The 22,547-nt window shown below is 38.7% G+C and overlaps 1 protein-coding gene across 1 annotated transcript in view; it reads right to left on the reverse strand.

The window, feature by feature from the left end:
- The window catches only part of LOC122797773 (microtubule-actin cross-linking factor 1-like), an 899,011-nt gene that overhangs the window by 663,504 nt on the left and 212,960 nt on the right, over positions 1-22,547 (reverse strand). The window contains exons 6-8 of the mRNA XM_044066295.1: positions 20,753-20,837; positions 17,145-17,386; positions 1,268-1,387 (exon numbers count right to left, since the gene is read on the reverse strand). Of these exons, the coding sequence (XP_043922230.1) occupies positions 1,268-1,387; positions 17,145-17,386; positions 20,753-20,837 (447 nt within the window). The remainder of the gene's footprint in view (positions 1-1,267; positions 1,388-17,144; positions 17,387-20,752; positions 20,838-22,547) is intronic.

Genomic DNA, 22,547 nt, shown 5'->3' on the forward strand with positions numbered 1-22,547 from the left:
ATAATAAACTCCTTTCTCATTTCATGTGCATTGATGTAAATTTCAACCTCAAAACAATGTTCTAGACATTTACCTCATTCATCTTAAAATATCACATTTATCGCCTCAGTTTTCTACACTTAAGGAGCTAGAAGTTAGCAATATTTTCTCTATCATTTTTCTGAGCATCCTTTATACTACCTCAAAATTTCCCACAACTTTCTGAACTTGTAGCTCTATATATAATTTTCATACTGTAATAATGCCCTAATGACCAGCTCATGCAAATGCATAATTTCTTCTTCTTTCCTCTTGATATAACTAATACTTTGTTTGTTTGTGTCTTTCGGCTTTTCCCGATCAGGAGTCGCCACAGCAGAACTCCGGTCCACTAATGATTGGCAGTAGATTTTTACATGCTGGCTTGCCGGGCCTAACGCAAATCTTCAATGAAGGAACACCCATTCATGCATGTCGCCACACAGAAGATGCTCTAACTGAAAATCGAATGGGCAATGTCTAACTGTGAGGCGACAACGCTACCACAGCACCACCACCGCAGTCTTGATATAACTAATAGTATATTTTTATTTACATACCTTGTCAAGTCATTTATTTAATTGCAGATAGAGCTGAGTTAAGGAAGACTTAAGAATGAAAATTGTTTTAAATCATTTATATACTTTGAAATCAATGAATTATTACCCATTGATAAGTCCATTGAAATAGATGAAATAACTAGGTTTAGTATAATGAATTTTTACAGTTGCTGCATTTGGCTGAATGCAGAATTAGACAATAAGTCTATGAAGTTTGTTCTTTAATTGTCCCAAATTCTATCTCCCCTTCACTACCTTTCCTTTACCATTTTTTCACTTGCTCCAATCCTACTTGAATCTTTTTTAGGATTCCTTCTCCATGATCCATTTCAGTAGTCCATTCCAAGGGCCCAAACTCCCTCTATGAGAGCTTTCTTGGCCAAGGCCCCAAACTCCCTCTATGAGAGGTTTCTTGGCTTGTGATCACATTAAAATATGCAATAAAATAAGCAACCCAAAAAGAGAGAAAAACTTAGATAAAATAAAAGATTCACACATAATGTAGCACTTGAGACTCATATCACTGTACTTCAATGCTTATGTAAAGAAAATATAATTTGGCTGTTTCTACAAATAATACTGTCACTGCAAATACTTGTTTGTGAATCTTAATGGTATCAGAGTAGAATAATAACATTCTTCCCTATACCATGTATTAGCCAGATACATCTCATTTTTCCATTCCTTACCTTCTGATCATAAAGCTGAGAAGAGATGACATCCAGGTTTAGACAGATCTTAGTGAGTCCCTGCAGACGTTCTTCAATCTTGAGTAAGTGGGTGAGCTCTGTTTCAATAACCTGCTCAAACTGAAAAACAAACAAACATTTGAATGTGAGAATAATATAGCTTTTTATTTCACTGTTTTGCAATTTGGAAACAAATGAGGACTTAAGACCTGTTAGTAAAAGTTGCTGATGGTGCACTTAAACTACTGGATGGTGTGAGTAGTACTGACAGCCATTGAGAAATATTATGATTTTATTACTTATTTGTGTATTTATTTCACTTACTAAACCAGGTTAGTTTTATTGAGTTAAAGATTTTTGTGTGCCAACATGATGAAAAGAAACATGTATTGTTTAACATTATGAGCAATAAATGCAAAGCTAATAACATACGCAGGACAGGTTAATAGACATAAAGAAGTATCTGCAAGCTGAGACAACAAAACTGTTCATGGCATATTTATAATGAAGTACAAACTAAACTTCCAGTAGTACAAGGCATGGTAAGTGTACTATAAAGCAGCAGGTTCTGAACAACCATAATAATGGTTCCTGTGTTGACTGTTTAAAACAATATGATATGTCATAAACCACTTACTAATGTATAGAATCTGTCTGGGCACATCAGGAGTGGTTACATTATTAACATATATTACATCATTAACATAGATTACCTCATTAACATAATGCATGTCATGATCCAGATAACTTGAGTTCAACTAACAGATGATGTGCCTGTTGGACCTAGTGTGGGGTACAGAGGCATGACGAGGCATAATCTTGCTCACCTCTCTTCAGGGAGAGAGGTGGGGAGTATGTGCATGTAGCCACATTCTCTGAGGTAGAGCACCCCTTGGAGGCAAAGGATTATGTGGAAGCACCTCTCCACATGCTAGCTGATCACATCACAGAGAGATATGGCCTATATCACAAAGGCCTCCTGTATGCCAATCCCTTTAATGCAAACAAGCATGCGTGAGGAATCAGAGCTGCAAAGTAGAACCCTGATCTTCTCAGAATGTCACTGCCACTCACAGTGCACTTGTCCTTCACCCCAAGAAATGAATGGGCTACATCCACCAGGAAGAATGAACAGGTCAGTTGAGCATTTGGGAGGATAAGAACAATAGTCAGAGGAGGACCAGTTGAAGAAACAAAACATAATGTATAGTATAACAAAGTAAAGCAGAGAATATTCCACAGGACAAACACTTTGTTGCGAAACAAGTTAATATAAAATAAACCAAGACAGATGCTCACAACGAAACAACCAGGCAGCTCCTTGTACTCCTTGTTCATAAATTTATTTATGAACAAGGAATACAAGGAGCTGCCTGGTTGTTTCGTTGTGAGGATCTGTCTTGGTTTATAATGTATGGTATGTTGTTCTTTTAAGGGCAGTATCCGCAGGTTGCAAGCTACCAACAATTATGTAATGCATGGCAATTATTCAAGGATGACAGCAGTAGATTGTGAACCAGCAAAACATAAGAATTACAACCAAATGGTCTTCAAAGAGTATGAATTTTGGAGCTGCTCACTGTGCCAGTGCCCTGTACAGACACAAACATCTGAAAACATTGCTTATTTTCATTATACTGTGAAAGTTTACTGTGATATTTAATTCCTTTTTTTTTGCACTTCTTCAAAGTTTAAAGTTGCATTTCCAATTAAATACATTGTACCTAGTGTTTCTTAGTTAGTATTAGGCATCTATTTGTGGTTCCTTAACATTTGGGCTCCAAACCAGTCATTTTAAATTAAGAGGGTCAAATTCTGCACTCTTGTAGCAGGAGAGGGTTGATGTTACCTATCTGAGCTGGGAATTGCTAGCAAAAAGCTCATTGTGTGCTTACCTGATTGGTCTTACGGCATAATTAGTGTACAACATGCTTTTTTTCCTGATTATATATAAGCCTTGCATTTGTGTGAAGCTGCTCTTCACCCAGCAATGGTTACTAGTGCCTAGTATGCATACAATCACCAGAAGTTAAAATTTCCATATAAAAACACCTTAGAACTTTACCTAAGTCCTGTGTACCTCACAGGGCAACTAGTTTGAGTGGTGAGCAGTATTTATGCATTTAGTTAGGACTACTTAAGTCTACCTTACCTTACTATAGCACCCGGGACTATTACTGCTCAGAGAACAGCTGATTTTGAAGCTGGGCAGCATCTCTGGTTAGGTTAGCTCTAGATCACCAAAAGTAAGCACCAAACACCCTCCTCTCCTATCCCTTGCAACTACACATTATCACCCGCAATGGTGGATGGGCACTTTCCTGCTACCTTTGCATCCAGCTTGCTGGACATGGGCATCCTGAGGCAATGTAATAATTCCATTATGTACACTGAGAACCACATAATTCTTGAGCAAATATGGTATGTGAGAGATGTAGTTACACATTGACACTGGGGGCTAGATTCTCACATACAGACACTAAAAGCAACAAATGGGTTGTCAGTGACTCACGTACATCACTCAGTGCACACCCAAAGGACCACACACATAGACCCACATATATGGAAGTGCTCAGATGTAACGTACCCAAACATCAAAGGCCTCTCAGGAGCAGTCCTCAGAAACTCTGCATGCACACAAACAAGTCCCATCACAACACATAAAGCCACATCTCATTGTGTCTCAGCTACCAAGCCCATAAGCAAAACACTCCACAACCCAATATTCTGGCAACAGGAGACTCTATTGTGAGACACACTGATGTCTGTCTAACCAGGCTGGATAAGGAGAAGGTTACAATTAGCTGCCTGTCAGGGACCAGGATCTGCCATATCACGCATGCACTCCGATCACTTACTAAGTACCTGTATGACTCAGTCATATTCCATGTGGGCATGAATGACCTGAGATGTACCTTCTTGGACTATATGAAGAAATACATGATTGAGCTCTCAGAGTATGTGTCACAGGAAGGCATGAGCCTAGTATTGAGCAGTATTCTACCATCTCCAAGGATGTAACCACAATACCAGCAGAAAATGATCGAGTTTAACAATTGGTTTAGCTACTGGTGTCATTCCAAAGGGCTCCAATACTTGTCAAACTGGGAGGACATGGCTGACAGGCTACGCTGCTTTTCCAGGAATGATCTTCACCTGTCACCTCTAGGTTTTTGGATACTGGCCAAAATATTATTTAACCATATATTGCCTTTTTTAAGCATTGCAAAACAGACAAACCTTCCAACATACCAAAAGCGACTTAGGACAAACTAAAGTTGTTACTGCTCAGTGCTAGGAGTCTTAACAAGCAACTTCACTCCCTGAAAGTTCTCCTCACCCTGGACAATGCTGATGTCTCTGCAATTACTGAAACATAGTTCAAAGCCATGGAAAGCACTTCAGCAGCACATGGCTATAATGCTTTTCATACATCCCGACCACACACCGAACATGAAAGACGAAGGTATATCTATCTACATAAAGGATAAGTACACCTCTAGGCTGGTCAAACAATATGACATGCTTGAGCCACTCCATGTTCAACTAACCATGGGAAAAATCATATTCTTGCTAGCTAGGGGTCACCCACCATGAACCAGGAAACCCATACATTATACCTGAAGTTACTAGGATCACTCACCATTTAGCCTAATATATTACTCATGGGTGAGTTTAACTACTTCCTTCATTAATTGGGAGGCCTGTGTGACCAATAACATGCAGGCTCAAAGATTTCTTGACTTTGTAAATGCAAATGCGCTAGAGCAGCTAGTTTGCACTCCCACTAGGGGAATAAATATCCTAGATCTGGTAGTCACAAATATGGGAGAGTGCTGCACCTCCCCTAGTTGATGTCCTCAGTGGTAAGATCAGATTACAAAGCTGTCTCTCTTGAAGTAAAGGTAAAACTAGTCCCCCCACCTAACCCAAAAACTTTAAGAACTTCTCTATAGTAAGCTATCCCCTATGAAGGGATGACATAGTTCCCAAGCTCCCCCAAATTTAGCAAACAATGAAACCTGTACAGAGGCATACAGAAAAGGACTCTATGTACCATATAAACAACTGCATAGAAATGGCAGTACCAGACCAAAATAAACCCAGGTCAACCCGCAAAAACAAGCCACTCTTGTGGACCCCTGGCATTAGTAGGTTGTGCAACAAATGAAAGCAAATCCTGTCAAGAAGTAAGAGGGAATGTGCACAACAAAGCAAAAAGTCCCTCGTTAGTCTAAACAAGCAAGCATGGAACTAGTCAAATCTCTGAAAGCAGACTTTGAAGTAAAAATAGCCCCCAAAACTAAAGATAACCATAAGACATTTTTCAGTTACATCCACAGTCTTAAAGGCAACACCAAACAATGTGCAGAATTAGTTGTAGATGGCATCATTTATACTCAGACAAAACATAAAGCAAATCTGATGGCTGAAAATCCAGCTCAAATTTCACCTCCCTATCACCTCAGTTCTTTCCCAAGAAATATCCTCCACCACTCCACCGCTAATTATTACCAAATAACAGATTGCCACTGTGCTCTCTAAAGCTAAAAACATGACTTCAGTGGGGCCTGATGATATACCATGTTGCCTCTTAAGCAGCTTAAATCAGGACTTATCAGGCCCATTAAAATCTCTGTGTTACCATGACCTCTGGAATAGCTTTGTCAGGATAGCGTGGAGGACAGCAACAGTCATCCCTCTGCATACAGGGGGACCATCTACTGACCCTGGAAATTATAGACTCATAAGTTTGACTAGTCTTATATGTAAGGCCATGGAAAAAATAATGATGGGCTTGATAAATAATGACATAGGAAACCTCCAAACACTGGACCCAACCCAGTTTGGCTCTGTCAAAGGCAAGTCATGCCTACTGAATCGGGTGGATTTCTTTGAGAAAGTCACTAAGGCCATGGATGAGGGTAAAACAATACATATCACTTACCTTGACCTGGCCAAGGCATTTGAGACAATTCCCAACTCTGGTATTATAAATAAACTGTATGGCACTTAAGGTACTGAGCCATTAACCATCTACTTCCTCTAGTCAGAAGTATTGGGTTTGAATCCTTCAACCTCCTTTTTCATGCCGTGTGTCTTTATGCAAGTCACTCAGACAGTTCTCCTGGGACATCCCTCAAAAGGGACACTTAGTAGAGTGAGTTTACCTGGTTAGCAGAAAGATAAAAAAAATTGTATTTAAAATGTGAGCCTTTGTTCCTGCCTTTTTTTTGGCTTTATCCAGAATTCTAGAGAAAAGAAGTTGAGAGGTATCTTTGTCATTTCCTTGCAAAAGGTGTGGCTTTCTGTTACACTTTTGTGGATTGCTGGCTTTAAAGGATTAGGATTCTTTTCCCCTACAATATGGTTCCTGTATTCTCTACTAGAGATCTGTTGGCACTTTTTAAAACATTTATTTCCTTGCACTGGAATCAAAGGAAGGGAAAGCCCACCTACATTTTTAAGCTCAACTTCTCACATTCTTTGCATAGAAATTTCTCTCTTCCTGCTTGACATATCATAGACACAGTTAAATCTGTAGTTTACTCTGTCAGGTGCTGCTGTCAATCTTAGATGAGCAACACAGCAGATGATATTTAAAAAAAGAAGACAGAAAGCTGTGGAACTGTTTTCCACTGTTTTTATTGCAGAGAGCAGGAGAACTTAACACTCCCCTATCATATTAAAACAAAGTAATTAGATCAGGTCAGGGGTTTAAAAACAATTGTCACCTCTTCTGACAAATTTTCATAAGCAGCAACACAGTATTGAAATGCTAAACTTTAAATGGTGGTTGTTTATAATTGTTTATATAAGATAACTTATGTAGTATCAAAGATTTCTGTGACAATTAGAGAGGAGTCAGAAAACATTTTTTCATGTAAAGTATCAACGTTTACCATTTTCAACCCCCCCCCCACCCCCCCACAGGACAAACTGCAGAAAGAGAGCATAGCCGCATTAGCCACCCGCGATTACCTCCCACCGAATGAGGGCCCCCATGCAGCAGCTGTGAGTTTCTCTGTCCCCTCTGCTCATTGCTCAGCAAAGCACCTTGTGGATGTTCACACGGCTGAGTAACATCACTGCGCGATCGCAAACTGTTTTCCTCCTCTTTTTTTTAACGTTCTTGTAAGCTGTGTTCAATCAGGTCCACTCCAATGAAGCAAAGGACCTGACTGGCTGCAGCAGCCAGGAAAGTAAGTTGCTTTTTTTTTTTTTGACATGTAATAATGTCCAACCTGTCACTCGAAAAGGAGGTTGGAAACTTTACAAATTATGAACTGGTAAATAAAAGGTTTAAGGTAGGAAAGCAGGATTTATAGCAGTTTCTTAATATTAATAAACTTGAAGTTGAAAACATCAGAAAGGCTGTTCTACAACTGATCACAGGATCATAAAATCATGGGAATGACAAGGTAAGTGAATTGTGAGACCACTTGCAGCACCTTGTCAGGATAAATATCAGGGGAGATATATGGGAAGCAAACAAAACTACTGTATGATTCAGAGTAAGTTAGGAAGAAAGGATAGAGGGCAAAGTTTCAACATGTGAAAGAAAAGCAAATTGACTATGACATATGGCACTAGAAGGTGAGAATAGAGTAATACAAAAGGATGATCAGAGAATGTGGACTTCGGAATAAATGAGGGAGTTAAGAATTTGGCTACTGACAGAGCAGACTGTGTGGGACTGGACAATGGCCATCTGGAAGGATGGGATAAGAATAGTATTTATCTGTTGAGAGAGACATGGAGGACAGTCAGAACATATTAGAATGGATATGCTTGAAGAAGTATTAAGAGGAAGTTCAGGAACAGCGAGCAGATTCTTCTTGACAGATTGGTGGTGAGAAGAGGAGTACAGACAGCTTGTAGTGAGGAATGGAGTGTAAATGAGACCAAGTGCTAAGATGTTTGCTGGTTGAAGACTTTTTGTTTTGAAACACTTTAATGAGCAGAATTTAAAAAATCACTGTCTCATTCATTTATTCTTTTTTTTTCAAAGATGCACATCAGCTTATATACCACACCATTCGGCCAGCCTACCACCCTTTAGTAAAGAATTGTTTCTCTGTCTCTTCTGAATCCTCTCCCTAGCCTAAAACTGTGTCCCATCCCTAAAATGTTAATGCAAGATCCCTTTTTTATAAATTATGTTTGCATCACTGAGTGACCACGGCATCCCAGACTCATCTTTTATCTCAGCCAGAAAATCCACATCCATCTCATTCACGCTGTTAATGTAGTTCTCGCCTTCCTGTTCTTGAAACATTTCTGTTAATTTGTGTTTGACTACCTCCAAAAATCTCACTTCCTGCTTGAAACACAGGAGGGAAGAATAATAGTGGCTGGGGATTTAAATTTACCAGAAACAGACTTTGGACACTATAGATTCCTGCCAATCATGAGTGGAGAGGTGATCCGCTGTGGCGACCGCTAATCGGGAAAAGCTGAAAGAAGAAAACGAAGAAGAAGAAGACTAGAATAATATTGATTCAACAACATTAGTAAGGAAATTATTTGCAACCTATGTTCAGGAACAAAAATTGCTTCAGATTGTTAAAAAAACCTACCAGGTAATAGCATACTAGACATTGTGTTCCTAAAGAAATTACTGTTACTTCATGTCAAGTTTTATCACTGTCAATGTGCACTAATTATGGGGTTATAAAGGTTAATTTGTTGCAAGATAATTCTGCCAAACTGAAATCTAAACCAATGTACAAAAGACTAATTACAGATTATATGGAAGCAAAGCAGTCACTTTGTAAAACTAATTGGAGTGATGCATTTAGTGGAAAAACTGCAGAAGGAATGTGGGAACGTTTTGAAAGAGAACGTTTTTGAGCACAAAAAAATCAAAAAGTTTGAAAGAGAAACTTTTTGAGTACAAAAAATAAAAAAATGTTAAACACCAGGATCTAGGCATACAATGGTAGGAGGACATATTTCCATAAGAACAAGATACCTGATTAAGGCGAGAGACTAAAAATATAAGAAATGAAAAAGAAGTTGAACTACAACTTTGAAAACTGAAATAAACTAGCTGGACAAACAAATCAAGCACATTGTGAGGCAAAATCAAGAAAATTTTGAAGAAAATTTATATAAAGATATTGAGCATAATAGGAAACCATTTTATAGATACATAAGGTGTGGAAAGAGTAAAGACATAATGATAGACTGTGTGTAGATTCTAAAATTTATTCTCAAACAGAATAGATTATAGACATATTTACAAAATGTTATACAAAACAGTTTGACTCCACAAAAGGAGTGATAAGCTGTCTTAGTGACATCCAGGTAAATTCAGATACCAAAAGTGATTATATTATATTGAAAAAGATCTATGCAAACTAGATGTAAACAAAGCACAGGGAGGACCTGAGAACATTTCAGCAAGAGCTTATAGTACCATTATGTCTATTATTTACTATATTTACTGTATAAATATGGGGAGATTCCTCAAAATTGGAGACATATGCTTGTTAAACCTGTCTTTAAATGAAAGGAGAGTAGGACAAACCCAGGGTCAAACAGACCCTTAAGTCTACTTTCATGTTGTGGAAAAATAATGGAGAAGGTAATACTGGAAGAGTTATTGTCATAGTTGGAGATGTTGGGACTTGGAACTATATATCAGCATGCATATGTTGAAAATAGTTCTATTTCTACTTGTAACGTGATGTTCTATAGCAATGTAATAACAGTTATGAATGAAAAATTGTGCTGTGATGTAATTTATATTTATTTATTTTTTATTTTTATTTTACATTTGTTAACCGGGATAATCCAACTGGATGAGGTCCATTTACAGCAGAGGTCTGGTGAGAAAAGCTCCACATTAGTTAGCAAAAAAGCAAAAATTTATAATACAGAAATATATGACAAAAAGCAAAATTTATAATACAGAAATATATCACGCAGAAAATGCATATCTACCTTTGGTGTGTTACTAGCAAACTTAATTCACATGAAAAGTTATGCCAAATTGGCAATCAACAGAAGAGATTTCAAGACTGTAGCATGTTTACAGTAGGTAAAAGTGGGAAGAGAAGTAGGAAAAGACAGGAGAAAATTATGTAATACATGGACATAGCCAGGAATTCATAAGGGGTGACTTAAGTGAATTTTTGAACTGTGTGGAATTCAATGCAGAAGTAACAGAATTGGGGAGGTTTTTCCAGTTTCTCGCTATGGTGTGGGAGAATAATGCTTCCATGAAGTGTTGTTAACCCTAGTGATAGAGAGGAGGGGTTTGTTGGTAGAGCAGAGAGGACAATTTGCTATGTATTGAGTTAGTAGATGACTTAGTGCTGGAGTTTTGTCAGGATTTCTTAGAATGTTGTATGCGATGACTAGCTGGTGGTAACTAAGTAATTGTGGAAGTTCAAGCCATTGTAGCTCCCTTAGAGCAGTGATGGGTTCTAAAGGTGGAGTTGTTAGCAAACTTGGCAATTTTATTGTAACATGACTCAAGTTTGTCAAGGTCAAGTTTTCTTACCTGGGTCAAGATTGGTGCTGCATACCTTAAAGTAGACAATAGGTGAGTTTGGGCTAAGGTGACCCGTGTCTGATCTGATAGAAAGTGTTTGTATCAATATAGGGTTCCCTTTTTTTATGTACCTTTTTGATGGTTTGAGAAATATGGATATCAAAGTGAAGATTCTTGTCTACTTCTACACTGAGAAGTTTAGTGTGGGCAGAAGGAGAAATGAACAGAAAAAGGAAAGAGGAGAGGTTTTAGATTTGTTGCAGGTGAATAGGAGTAATTTAGTCTTATTGGGATTTAAGATAAGTTGGATATCAGGAATCCATCTTTCCATGGAGATAAAGGATTCTTGGATGAGTTGCTGTAGAGTGGTAAGAGATGGGGCTGAGAAGATTAGTGTCGAATCATCTGCATACTGTATAAGTGTGGCATGCTGCATGGAGGTGTGCAAATTGTTGGTGAAGATAGAGAAAAGAAGCAGGCCCAATATTGAGCCTTGTGGTACACCTATGGTAGTTGGAAGTAGAAGAAATAGTACACGTTAGCATTGGAGGGATTGCTGCCTGTCAAATAGATAGTTTTTGAACCATGCAATAGTCGAAGGGGCAAAGGATAGGCAGGTCAGAGTATCTAATAGTATGGAATGTGAGATCATGTTGAATGCTTTGGAGAGATGTAAGATTATAGCAGATACAAATGTATTGTTATTTCTGTGTTGCTTAATCAGATTAATGAAAGAAAGAAGAGCGGTGGTTGTACTGTGGTGTGGGTGGAAGCCGTGTTGGGTAGTGGAGTGGAGATTATGCGTATTCAGGAAATGCATAACTTGAGAGTGTATACATTTCTCAAGTAGCTTAGATAAGGGAGACAAAATGGCAATGGGGCGGTAATTTGAGAAGTCATAAGAGTTGCCACCTTTATGCAGTGGAATAATATATGAGACTTTCCACAGTTGAGGGATATAGGCTTCTTGTATGGAGTGGTTGACAAGGATTGAGATAGGGTAGGATAAGGATTCAGCAGCTATTTTTACAAAGTTAGTGGGTATACCATTGGCTGCAAGAGTGGTGGGTTTCAGTTTTAAGAGGATTTTTTTAATTATAGAGGTGGCAACAGGTGAGAGAGTAAAGGAATGTGTATTAAAGTGCTTATGGTTGGCATAGATGTATAGTTATTTTTGGATAGTTTGGTGGATAGTGTTTGAATGGATTCTGTGAAGTGATGATTAAATTGAGAGGCTATGTCATTATTATTATTGGTGGAGGTGGGAGCTGGAGTGGTAGTTTTGCCAGGTTTTAGTAGGGAGTTAACAGCTTGCCAAAATGTTTGCAGATTTTTAGAGTGTTTGCTTTGGATACCTAGGAAGTAGTTCTGTTTATCAAGTCTTGTTTGTTTTTTGGACTGATTCCTAAGTTGTTGGTAGTTTTGTTTGGCTAGGCTAGTGTTATCTTCCTTCCAGATTTTCCAGGCCTTATCTCTGGACTTTAGTAAGGCTCTCATGCTTCTACTTAGCCATTGGAGCATAGCTTGCTTTTGCTCTATTTTTTCTGATAGGGGCAACAATATTAAGGACATTGGTAAAAGTACTGTTGAAGTAGTCAACTGCCTGGTCTAGTTCTAGGGTATGTAGTGGTTTCCAGTTACATTGTTTTAAAATAGTGTTAAGATCCTGTGGTTTTAGCTTGTGTTCATCTCTGATTTGTCTATAGACTATGGGCTTGGGTATGTTTGTACGTTTCCTTAGGAGGAATGTGGGGAGGTGGTCACTAAGGGCGTCTGGTAAACAGCCTGTCTGGTAATTTTGTTTGAGGCAATTCACCAGTGTCCTATCAAGAATAGATTGTTTTGGGGATTTTTTGTCCACTCTAGTGGGTTCTTGAGTGAGTTGAGAAAACCCAAATAAATTAATATGATTAGTGGGGTTGTTAGAGTTGCAGACTAGCCAGTCAGTATTTAGGTAACCTAGAAGAATAGTTTCTTGTCAGAGGTTATCTCTAGTCCATTGTAAGATCTCCTTGATTATAGGAGAGTTGTTTCCTGGAGGGATATAACTGCAAAGAATGTTGATTTTCTTTTTCTTATTTAGAAATAGAGCAGAGCCTAAGGTTTCGGCATTATGAAATTTGGGTAGAGTAGTTTGTAGAGGTTGGAGGTTGAGTGAATTTTTAAATAGAATTGCAACCCCCTTCTTATCTTCTCTATCTAGTCTTAAAATATTATATCCTGGAGGGAGGATTTCTTCATTTTGGGTGCTGGGTTTTAGCCAGGTTTCTGTAATGGTCAATATTTCAAGGGAGTAGTGGGTTATGAATGCTTGTAAGTCAGGTAGTTTGTTAGATATACTCCTGGAGTTAAGGTTAATAATAAGTATGTCTGGTGTGATTTTGGTAGAGAGTATGGTATTGCATGGTCTTGGGTTAGGGTGAATGTCTCCTGAGATGAGTAGCCATTTTCCACTAAGTAGCCTAAGTCTAATTGTATGTGCTATTTCTGTGTTAGATCTAAATTATGTTTTTCCTAGTGTGGGGTTGTAGAATGTACTTGTTATGTATGCATAGTACTGAGCTGTCATTAAATAATGTAGAACAGATGGGGAAGTTTATGTAAGTTTTTATACGTGTGTAAATATGTGTTGTATGGAAAGTAGTGTGGTTTAATGGTATGTCAGTATGAATGGATGTAATGTAGGCTAGGTTTGTGAGGGTTAGCAAGCGAGATGTTAATATGACTTGCATAATTTGTGGAAGTGGTACTTGGGTTATTAGGAGAAGAGTGGTTAGAGAATTTAGGTAGGTATGGTGGTGTGGACACTTGCTAGTGTGTGTGTCTATTGGGTAGGGAGACAGTTAAGGGTGTGGTTAGGGTAGATGCTACGGGGTAGCTGGTAGGTGTAGGGGTGGTTAGGTGATGAGTGGTTAGAATAAATTTAGATATAGTGGGGGTGGTTGGGAAATGGGGGCAGGGTAGGGGAGTAGAGTGAGCCGAACGTAGCGAGGTGAACAGAGCTGGGCCCAGCCAGACCACGAGATTGCAGAGACAATTTGTATGTACTGTTCAGGTTAGAACAGGAATACTGAGTAAATGGGTAAGATTGAAGTTATTGCTTTCCTTGAAAATACTTTTGTTTGTCCCTTTACTTTTCAAATTCTAGCTGCAGAGTTGTAGGGGAAGCCTAGTCTGCTATTGCCAGTGCTGCGGGCTACAGATTTAACTTCAGCATTTGACTGGGTCATACACAAAACACTGATCAATAAATTAGAACAACTAGGTATTGATGTACTCTTGATAAGATGGATAGCTGCATGGCTTAGAAATAGGTTATGGCAAGTATCATATAGCAATTGGACAGGTGAAATTCTTGGTTACAGTCAGGGTGCCCCACAGGGCTCTGTCTTAGGCCCATACTTGTTTAGATTGGATCTCTCAGACCTATCTTTTTCATCTGAGATGTTCTACAGTCTTTATGCAGGTGACTTGAAATTGGGTAACCTGATTTCATGTTTTACAGATAGGGCATGTCTGCCAAAAAACTTGTCTAAATTGACCATTTGCCAGAAAAATAATGTTGTCTGTCTTTTCGGCTTTTCCTAGTTAGGGATCGCCACAGCGGAACTCTGGTCCGCTAATGATTGGCAGTAGATTTTTTATGGTGCCAAGTTGCCAGCCCGACATCCAACCTTCAGTGAAGGCACGCCTATTCACGCATGTCTTTTGGATGCCACTCGACCATGGGGAGGACATGTAGACTCCACACAGAAGGCACTCCAGCCGAGAATCGAACAGGAGAACCTCTTGCTGTGAGGCAACAATGCTAAGAATAATATGCTGATAAATACATCAAACCATATGAGATTTGGGAGGAATAAGTTGAGAGGTGAATATTTAATGCAGCACAGAGTGATTTTTAACATTAGATTCATTTAAATACCTGGGTATATGGGTAGATCCAGCTTTGAGTTTTTCTAATCATATCAACAAATTGGTTAATGATAGTTATAGAAATATAGGTGAATAAAAAGATCTAGGAAATCAGAAATGATGAAGTCGTTGTTTATTATATTCGACCCAAACCTGAGTATGGAATAACATATGGAAACCGTATAAGAAAATAAGCATGAGTAAACTGGAAAGAATACATCAGAAATATACAAAAGGGCATCCATGGATGTGAAAATTTAAGTTATTATGAAAGACTAAAATATCTGAACTTGTACAGTGCCTCATATAGATATTTAAGAGGAGATCTTACTCAGGTATATAGAATATTTAGAGACAGCTACCTCTGGGAATGTTTGGGGTTATCAAAAATGTAGTAGAGAATCATCAGACAACCTATGGAGAAGATTCTATAGGAATGAGAGGTGTACAAGTTGGTTCTCTGACAGAGTAGCTGATGCATGGAACAGACTACCAAATTACATTAAAGCAAGTACCAGTTTGGATATTTTTAAGAACACCCTGGACACTTATTATAGGGAACAAGTGTTTTGGTATACTGGCCGGCTAGAAGGGCATTAATGCCCATGCTTGAAATATTTTCATGTGTGTGTGTGTGTGTGTGTGTGTGTGTGTGTGTGTGTGTGTGTGTGTGTGTGTGTGTGTGTGTGTGTGTGTGTGTGTGTGTGTGTGTGTGTGTGTGTGTGTGTGTGTCTGTGTGTGTGTGTGCATGTGTGTGTGTCTGTGTGTGTGCATGTGTGTGTGTGCGCGTGTGTGTGTGCTTGTGTGTATTTGCACGCACACGCGTGTGTCTGTCTGTCTGTGTATGTGCATATGTGTGTGTGTGTGTGTGTGTGTGTGTGTGTGTGTGTGTGTGCGTGTGCGTGCGTGTGCGTGTGCGTGTGTGTGTGTGTGTGTGTGTGTGTGTGTGTGTGGTGTATAGATCCTTGGTTCCTGCCACCTACAGTAATTATGGTATAAAGGAAGGAATTCATTGTAGTAAATAGGGACAGCATCATATACGGAATATTAGTTGGCTATGATCCTTGGTTTCCTTATTTTGTTGACTATTGACCATGTGTTTATTATTTGGCTGTGAATAAACTGAACAGTATGAAGACTATACCAATATTTTAACTGTGAATACATTTTAATTAACCTTGTTTTTTTTTGTAGGCACACAGGTGTGAAATGCACTCTGTTGGCTACATCAGTCTGTCTGGTATTTAGTGCAAAATAAGTAAGGCTATGAGCTGCTGCTCTAGTGCAGAGTTGGATTTCCCAGCCTTCATTTGTCTGCTGTGTAACTCTGACTAAGCCAGTCACGTAGGCTTCCACTAAAAAGAGATATTTACATCTAGTCAGCTGTCCCAAGCTGTCAGCAAATTTGTTGCACATTAGTCTTTTGAATTCTTGTGCCCTTCGCATAAATAATATTCACTGTTTCACTATATATTATTTTACTCTGATTACCAGCACGTCTTGTAGTGCAATGGGTTACCAGATGCATTTTCAATAAATGTGAGGTTCAAGGGAAGAAAAGTTTACTGTTGCTAATGTTAAGTCTGTTTTCAGTGTGAGGCTGTTTTATTTGGTTTAGCAAATGGCTGCCAGTATTTATGTTGTAAAATGTGAAATAACAGTTTAAATTAAATCCAAATCTTTGCCATCATCATAAAAGTAAAAAAAAAGTTATTATTTAAAATGCAACTTTCTTGTGCATTTTGAAGCTGCTGTTTGATTATCTTCCTTTTGCTATGCTTGTGGTAACACAGGCTGCAGTCATTCAGTGTACTGTGAATGTGTTTCTGTGTTCATGATGTGTATATGTACAGTACACCTTAAATTCATCCTCTCTGACTTGCATTATTTCAAAGGGATAGCAGAGGAATTATGTGCAATGCATACAATGGCATAATTTTAGAAAGGTTGGCGCATTTCTTTTGAAACAATGCCATTGTATAACAGTATAATAGCGATACACAACGGAACAGATGTATATGATTTCTATGCTTACCCATTATGCTGCACCCTCATGGCCAAATAATACATTATGTATGGGTAAAATATAAATGATGTATATCCTTTCATGATGTATTGCTATTGTAACTGAATGATCTCAAATGGCTGAAATAGGAAAACACAGAAATGGGCGAGAGAGAGATAGAAGAAAGAACTTCCTTTGAAGAAAGAGATTGAAGTAAAAAATCTACAATATACAGGGTGACAGCATCTGCAGAAATCCCATAGTATACACAGCTACAGTACATGTCAATAAGAGTCTGTTTTCCTTCACAATTGCAAAAAAACTATCAGATTAGAATACATTTTCCAGCACCTTGAAATCTGTGCGAGCCTTCCATCTGTAAAAGAAGCAATTGTTAGAGAGAATGACTTAAGATTTGCCATGTATTTAGGTTGATTCACGTTACAGGTACCGACCTTCTGGTTGTCTGTAAAATTCAATGCCTGTGCTCCTTTTCCGCTGTCTGACTTCATTAATGCCAACTCTCTCTCCAGCCGTCCTAGCCACAAGCTCAGATCCTCTGCACTGGAGTCCATCCGACATGATGCTTCTAGTGTATATTGCAACTGCTCCAACATTTCTGCACTGTTCTGGCTCACAATGAAGTACCTCACCTTTAAACAGTCCATGCGCTCTTGGGTCACCTGAAACTCTTCATCTGGAGCACACCACACATGGTTGGTTAAAATGATAAAAATTAGTTAATGGCTGTGAATGTATACAGATGGAAGAAATCACATTCCAAAACCAATGAAAGCTGCAAGCACATTTAGAATTTTTCAGTAACTCAGATTTTCTCAGCATTTACGTGCCACATCTTTTGTCAATGTTTGTTAATACCTTTCATGAACGTAGGTATATCACCTAAATAATAAACATTCCAAATGGATATAACAAACTGCTTTATTAAAATTATGCTTATGTGTATAGAAAAAAATGGAAATAATAAAGAGGGAATGTTAGTAATAATAATAAGTCTCATCATCATCATCATAATGTTATGAAATAAAATCTGCAGGGAGTAATCACAGGCTCAGAAGTTTGTACAAAGGAGGATGAAAATATCTGAAAATGATCACCATGAACTTGAACTCAATCATGGTGTACACAGGTCAAGGCTCAGTAGTGTATTGGGCCCCTGAACTCAGTCATGGTGTGCATGGGTCAAGGCTCAGTAGTGCACTAGGCCCTTAAACTTAGTCATGGTGCGCACGCGTCAAGGCTCAGTAATATACTGGGCCCCTGTACTCAGTCATGGTGTGCATAGGTCCAGGCTTAGTAATGTTCTAGGCCCCAAACTCAGTCATGGTCAAGGCTCAGTAGTATACTGGGCCCCTGAACTCAGTCATGGTGTGCATAGGTCAAGGCTAGTCTGGGCCACTGAACTCAGTCATGGTGTGCATAGGTCAAGACTCAGTAGTATACTGGGCCCCTGTACTCAGTCATGGTCAAGGCTCAGTAGTGTATTGGGCCCCTGAACTCAGTCATGGTGTGCATGGGTCAAGGCTCAGTAGTGTACTACACCCTTAAACTTAGGCATGGTGTGTACAGGTCAAGACTCAGTAGTGTATTGGGCTACACAGAAAGAGGATAGACTCAGGAAGCAGATAACATTTCAACATGCTACATGGTTCTGTTACTGCCACACCTGAACATAATCAGTGCATGTCTCAAGGCCTTAAAAATCTACAAGTAGCTGTACAGCATGTGGATGAAAGCCAGCAAGATGATTCGGGGAGGGTGGGTTTGGAGCACAAAAAAAGCCATGAGCACTGTACACATATTCTTTAAGGAAATAAGGTATGGGACTCGTCCTTCAGATGAAACCCCATCTGACTGAGCTGATGGTAGCTCAGGTGGATATAAAAGATCCCATAGCACCTACTGAAAAGAGTATTGGAAGTTCTCTGATGACCTGGCCAAATTTCCCTTACTAGTATAAATACCACCTTGGGTCTCCCCTGAAAAGAGGCTACGAGCCTAGTGGGACTAAACTGGTCAATAAAGAATAAATAAATAAATAAATAAATAAGATAAAATGATATGGACTCTCCCTAGTATCAAAGGTTATGTTGGTGTTGAGTTAAGAAGAAAGGACTGGGCAGTAGAAGGAGGAGGAGGAAGAAACAATCACTTTTTATGTTGAGTATGATGGGTCTGTAAAACTCTCCTTGAGACACTGATGGATGGTACATCAAAAGAAGGATGCAGGAAAGTCTACATTGAGAAAAATGGTGAAAACAGGAAAAGGAGGGACCTCTGCACACAGGTTACCTGTGATACTGTGTGGCAGTACTGCATAACTGAATGACTGTGCACACAAATTGCACTTTTAGCAAACACGTTAATGGAGGTTGGGACTTTGCCTTTTGCCTTCTGAGTGGCAGCAACATCAAAGCTGATTATAAAGCTTTAGGTAAAGACAGGAAAGATTCCTGAGTGGGATGTATGGACAGCGTGCACACAACAACACATATTACACTTTGGATATTTATACAAACAAGTATCAAAGACAACTTTTTCCTGTTGGCATTGTTTTCAATGAAGTGGGTTCTGTGCAGTTCCTTTACAAAAAAAAAAGTGATTAATATGATCCACTCATTATAGGCAGAGTATTCTATTTGATTTCCATTTTTGGAAGTGATTTTAATACTGAAATTTTCTTAACCATAAGGTATTCCCCCTGAAAAAAAAGCTTAGCTGTATAGTATATAGTTTGTAGGGTTAACACAATTTGTTTGACTATTTCACATGTTCAAACATGCACATTTTGAAAACGTTCCCATTATGGGAACCTAACAAAAAACAAACCACAATATAAGCAATGAAGTCAGCATGATAGTGTAATAACTGAGCTCATGAATGTGCAAAATGATCTGTTTTTGTCGCGACCAGACTTCATCATTAACTATTTCACAGCACACATTAGAACAAATACTTTATACTGATTTGGCCTCTGCAGAAGTATTAGAGATGGGACAGCACAGTTAATAAAAGTCTCATCGCCTATACTGTTAGACAGCATAAATCATGGGATCTGCAGTGATAGGTGACATCAAATTTAAAGGATATCAAAACACAAATGGCCATTCCATTTTGCTGTACATATTGTCACATACATTCTTAGATGGAGGGCCCACAAAGGACTGGACCACTGCATCCCATAAGTTTAAGGTGGATAGGCGGGTACTGTGGCTCCATCAGTTCAGTGAATACTTCCCTATAAAATGCAACCTAATGGCGTTCAGTGGTGGATATACCTGAAGAGATGGGCCTGAAGGGATTGGGACTCCCTACCTATGTGCCACACCATCTCAACAGCAGTGATATGCAGATGGAACTGCATACCACAATTCGTTAGACTAGCAATAGACAGCTCATACTTATGGATTGCTCTGTTACACCAGAAGTACATGTAAGCATGGATTACCAGAGTAATTAAGAGTAGCACCAGTAGTGCCACAAGAAGGGAGAGGGTGAGCCAGTGGGGGAGGTTATGGGCAGTGACCTTTATACAAATTAAAAGAAGAAGAGGAGCTCCTGAATGGTGCATAAGTTTGAAAGATACAGGTGATGGGAAGGTGGACTTTATACTATGAGCAGGTTATGTATGAAATGAGACGTGGGATGAGGTGCCCTTAAACAATACATACCTCATTATTGTTTTGAGATTGTACCCTAGACATGAGAGTTACTGCACTTTACATGGGAAGGATATACTGCATATGTAGTGTTACACTTGTCAAGAGTCGCAATATGCTGTGAGGGGTGGGGTTCCTCAGAACACATAGCTGAGGTGATCATGCCACAAGGGAGAACTAGTAAAATGGTATGTTCATAGCCGTGATGAGGTCCATGTCACAGCCATTTTGTGTAGCACAGCCTGCACTATGCAATGAAATGTAGCTCCTTGAATCCCATCTGGCTTACTTACACAAGTTATATCTATGTTACCTCCAAAGATGTTTAGGAACTTAAATTGTATCTTTAAATTAAAAGATGTCTTTCTAACACAAGGACTTACCTGAGATCAGTTGCTGAAGTTTCTTTCCGTTCTCTTGAACGTCATCTAACAGTCCTGTTCTGGATTTAATCTCCTCACACAAGATCTGTAGAGATAATATTTAGACAGAAAATGCTCTTTGTACAGTTTTATAGAAAATTAGAAGACCTAATTAATCAATAAAATGGTCTGGGTATTGAGGCATCAAATAATTACCAAATCTCCTACTGTACAGAGAAGCCTACACCATCATTTATATTTAGAAAGGCAATCTAAATGATGGCAGACATCATTCAAAACAATGAAACCTAGTTCCCAGACAAACATCATTCCAAACATAAGAGATACCTTTCTTCTGTACTCTAGGGGCATATGCTTTCTGATCACTCCATGTTGTCACTATGTCACCCTACTTGCCCATGTGGCTGGTCATGCACTATATACTCATCTCAGTGGTTGCATTTACTCCACCCAAAGGCACATTAAAGGAAAACTCCACCTTAGAACTAAAAAATATATTTTTCACTCTGTTTTCTGAGCTAATTAATACCTCAAAATCATTCTAACTGCTTCTTATAGAATTTAAGTATGCTTCCTGCAAAATGGCTGTCAATGGGGCCTGACATATCAGCGTGATCTTAATTTTATTCAAGCCTTTCTCTTTCCCATAATCTGTTTCAAGTGTGCTTTCTATGACTCATGCTAGACATAAGGAAGTAATGGTGTATCCCCATGCCATTGACATATAATGGGATAAGTGTCATTCACTGTCATCTTATATAACTTCTGTAAAAGGACTGCTTCTTTTATTTCTTGAATGGCCCTCATTTGTATGTGTCTCAGGGCTTGTTTTACTGCATGCTTAGAAATTTTATAGCTGCAACCAACATATTAGCTAAATTACAGGCCTTGATCAAAGTATCTTTTTGTAGTCCAAGATGATTGACAGCCCCCCCTCCCCCAACACTTTGGTAAATGTGCTGATAATTTGCAAGAATTACAAAAAAAAAATATTTTCTGACTTTTCTCTAAATGTCACAGACATCTTTGATACTACATTCAAGTCTTCTTAAAATGTACTATAGTGTAAACAGCAAACATTTAAGGTTTAAAGCTTAGCATTTCAATACTGTGATACTGCTTGTGTAAATTTGTCAAAAGAGTTGACTTTGAACCACTGACTGATCTAATTGTTTTGTTTTGCTATTAAAGGCATTTCTACGTTGCAATAAAGACAATGGAAAACAGTTTCACACCTCTCTGTCTTGTTTACATCAGCTTAAGCTCCTGACATTAGCAAGAATAATTACCTGTATAAGATTGTCAGCAGTTCCTAACTACATATTTCTGTGTCAGTGGTATGTCATGCAGGTGTAGACAAATTCCTCTGCAAATTATGTGAGAAGTTAAACTTTAAAAAAGTGGGTGGTCTTTCCCTTCCTTTGATTCCAAGGTGAGGAAATGAAAGTTTTATAAACTATAAACATGTTTCAGGTACCTACACAGTACTGGAATCAGATTGTTGGGAGAAAAGCAACCTAAGTGTTGAATTGACCTGTAGGGAAATGGGTAGTTTTCCTTTAAATCAACAGGATGGCTCATGATACTAGATGCTGAGCTGCAGTCGTAGGTTCATAGGTTCATATGAGGTTCCTGGACAAATGGTACTAGGGCCTTTACAAGCCTAAATGTGTAAAAAAACTGTGTACCCAAATTGGCCATGGTTAGATGGTCATTGTTAGCAGAATGATTCTATGATCAGTACCAACACTGCCCATGAGGGACATAGGTGCCACCCCCGGTGTGAATTTACAGT

The sequence above is a fragment of the Protopterus annectens genome, chromosome 3.part1 (genome assembly GCF_019279795.1).
Source record: "Protopterus annectens isolate FY-2018-M chromosome 3.part1, PAN1.0, whole genome shotgun sequence".
Lineage (NCBI taxonomy): Eukaryota > Metazoa > Chordata > Ceratodontiformes > Protopteridae > Protopterus > Protopterus annectens.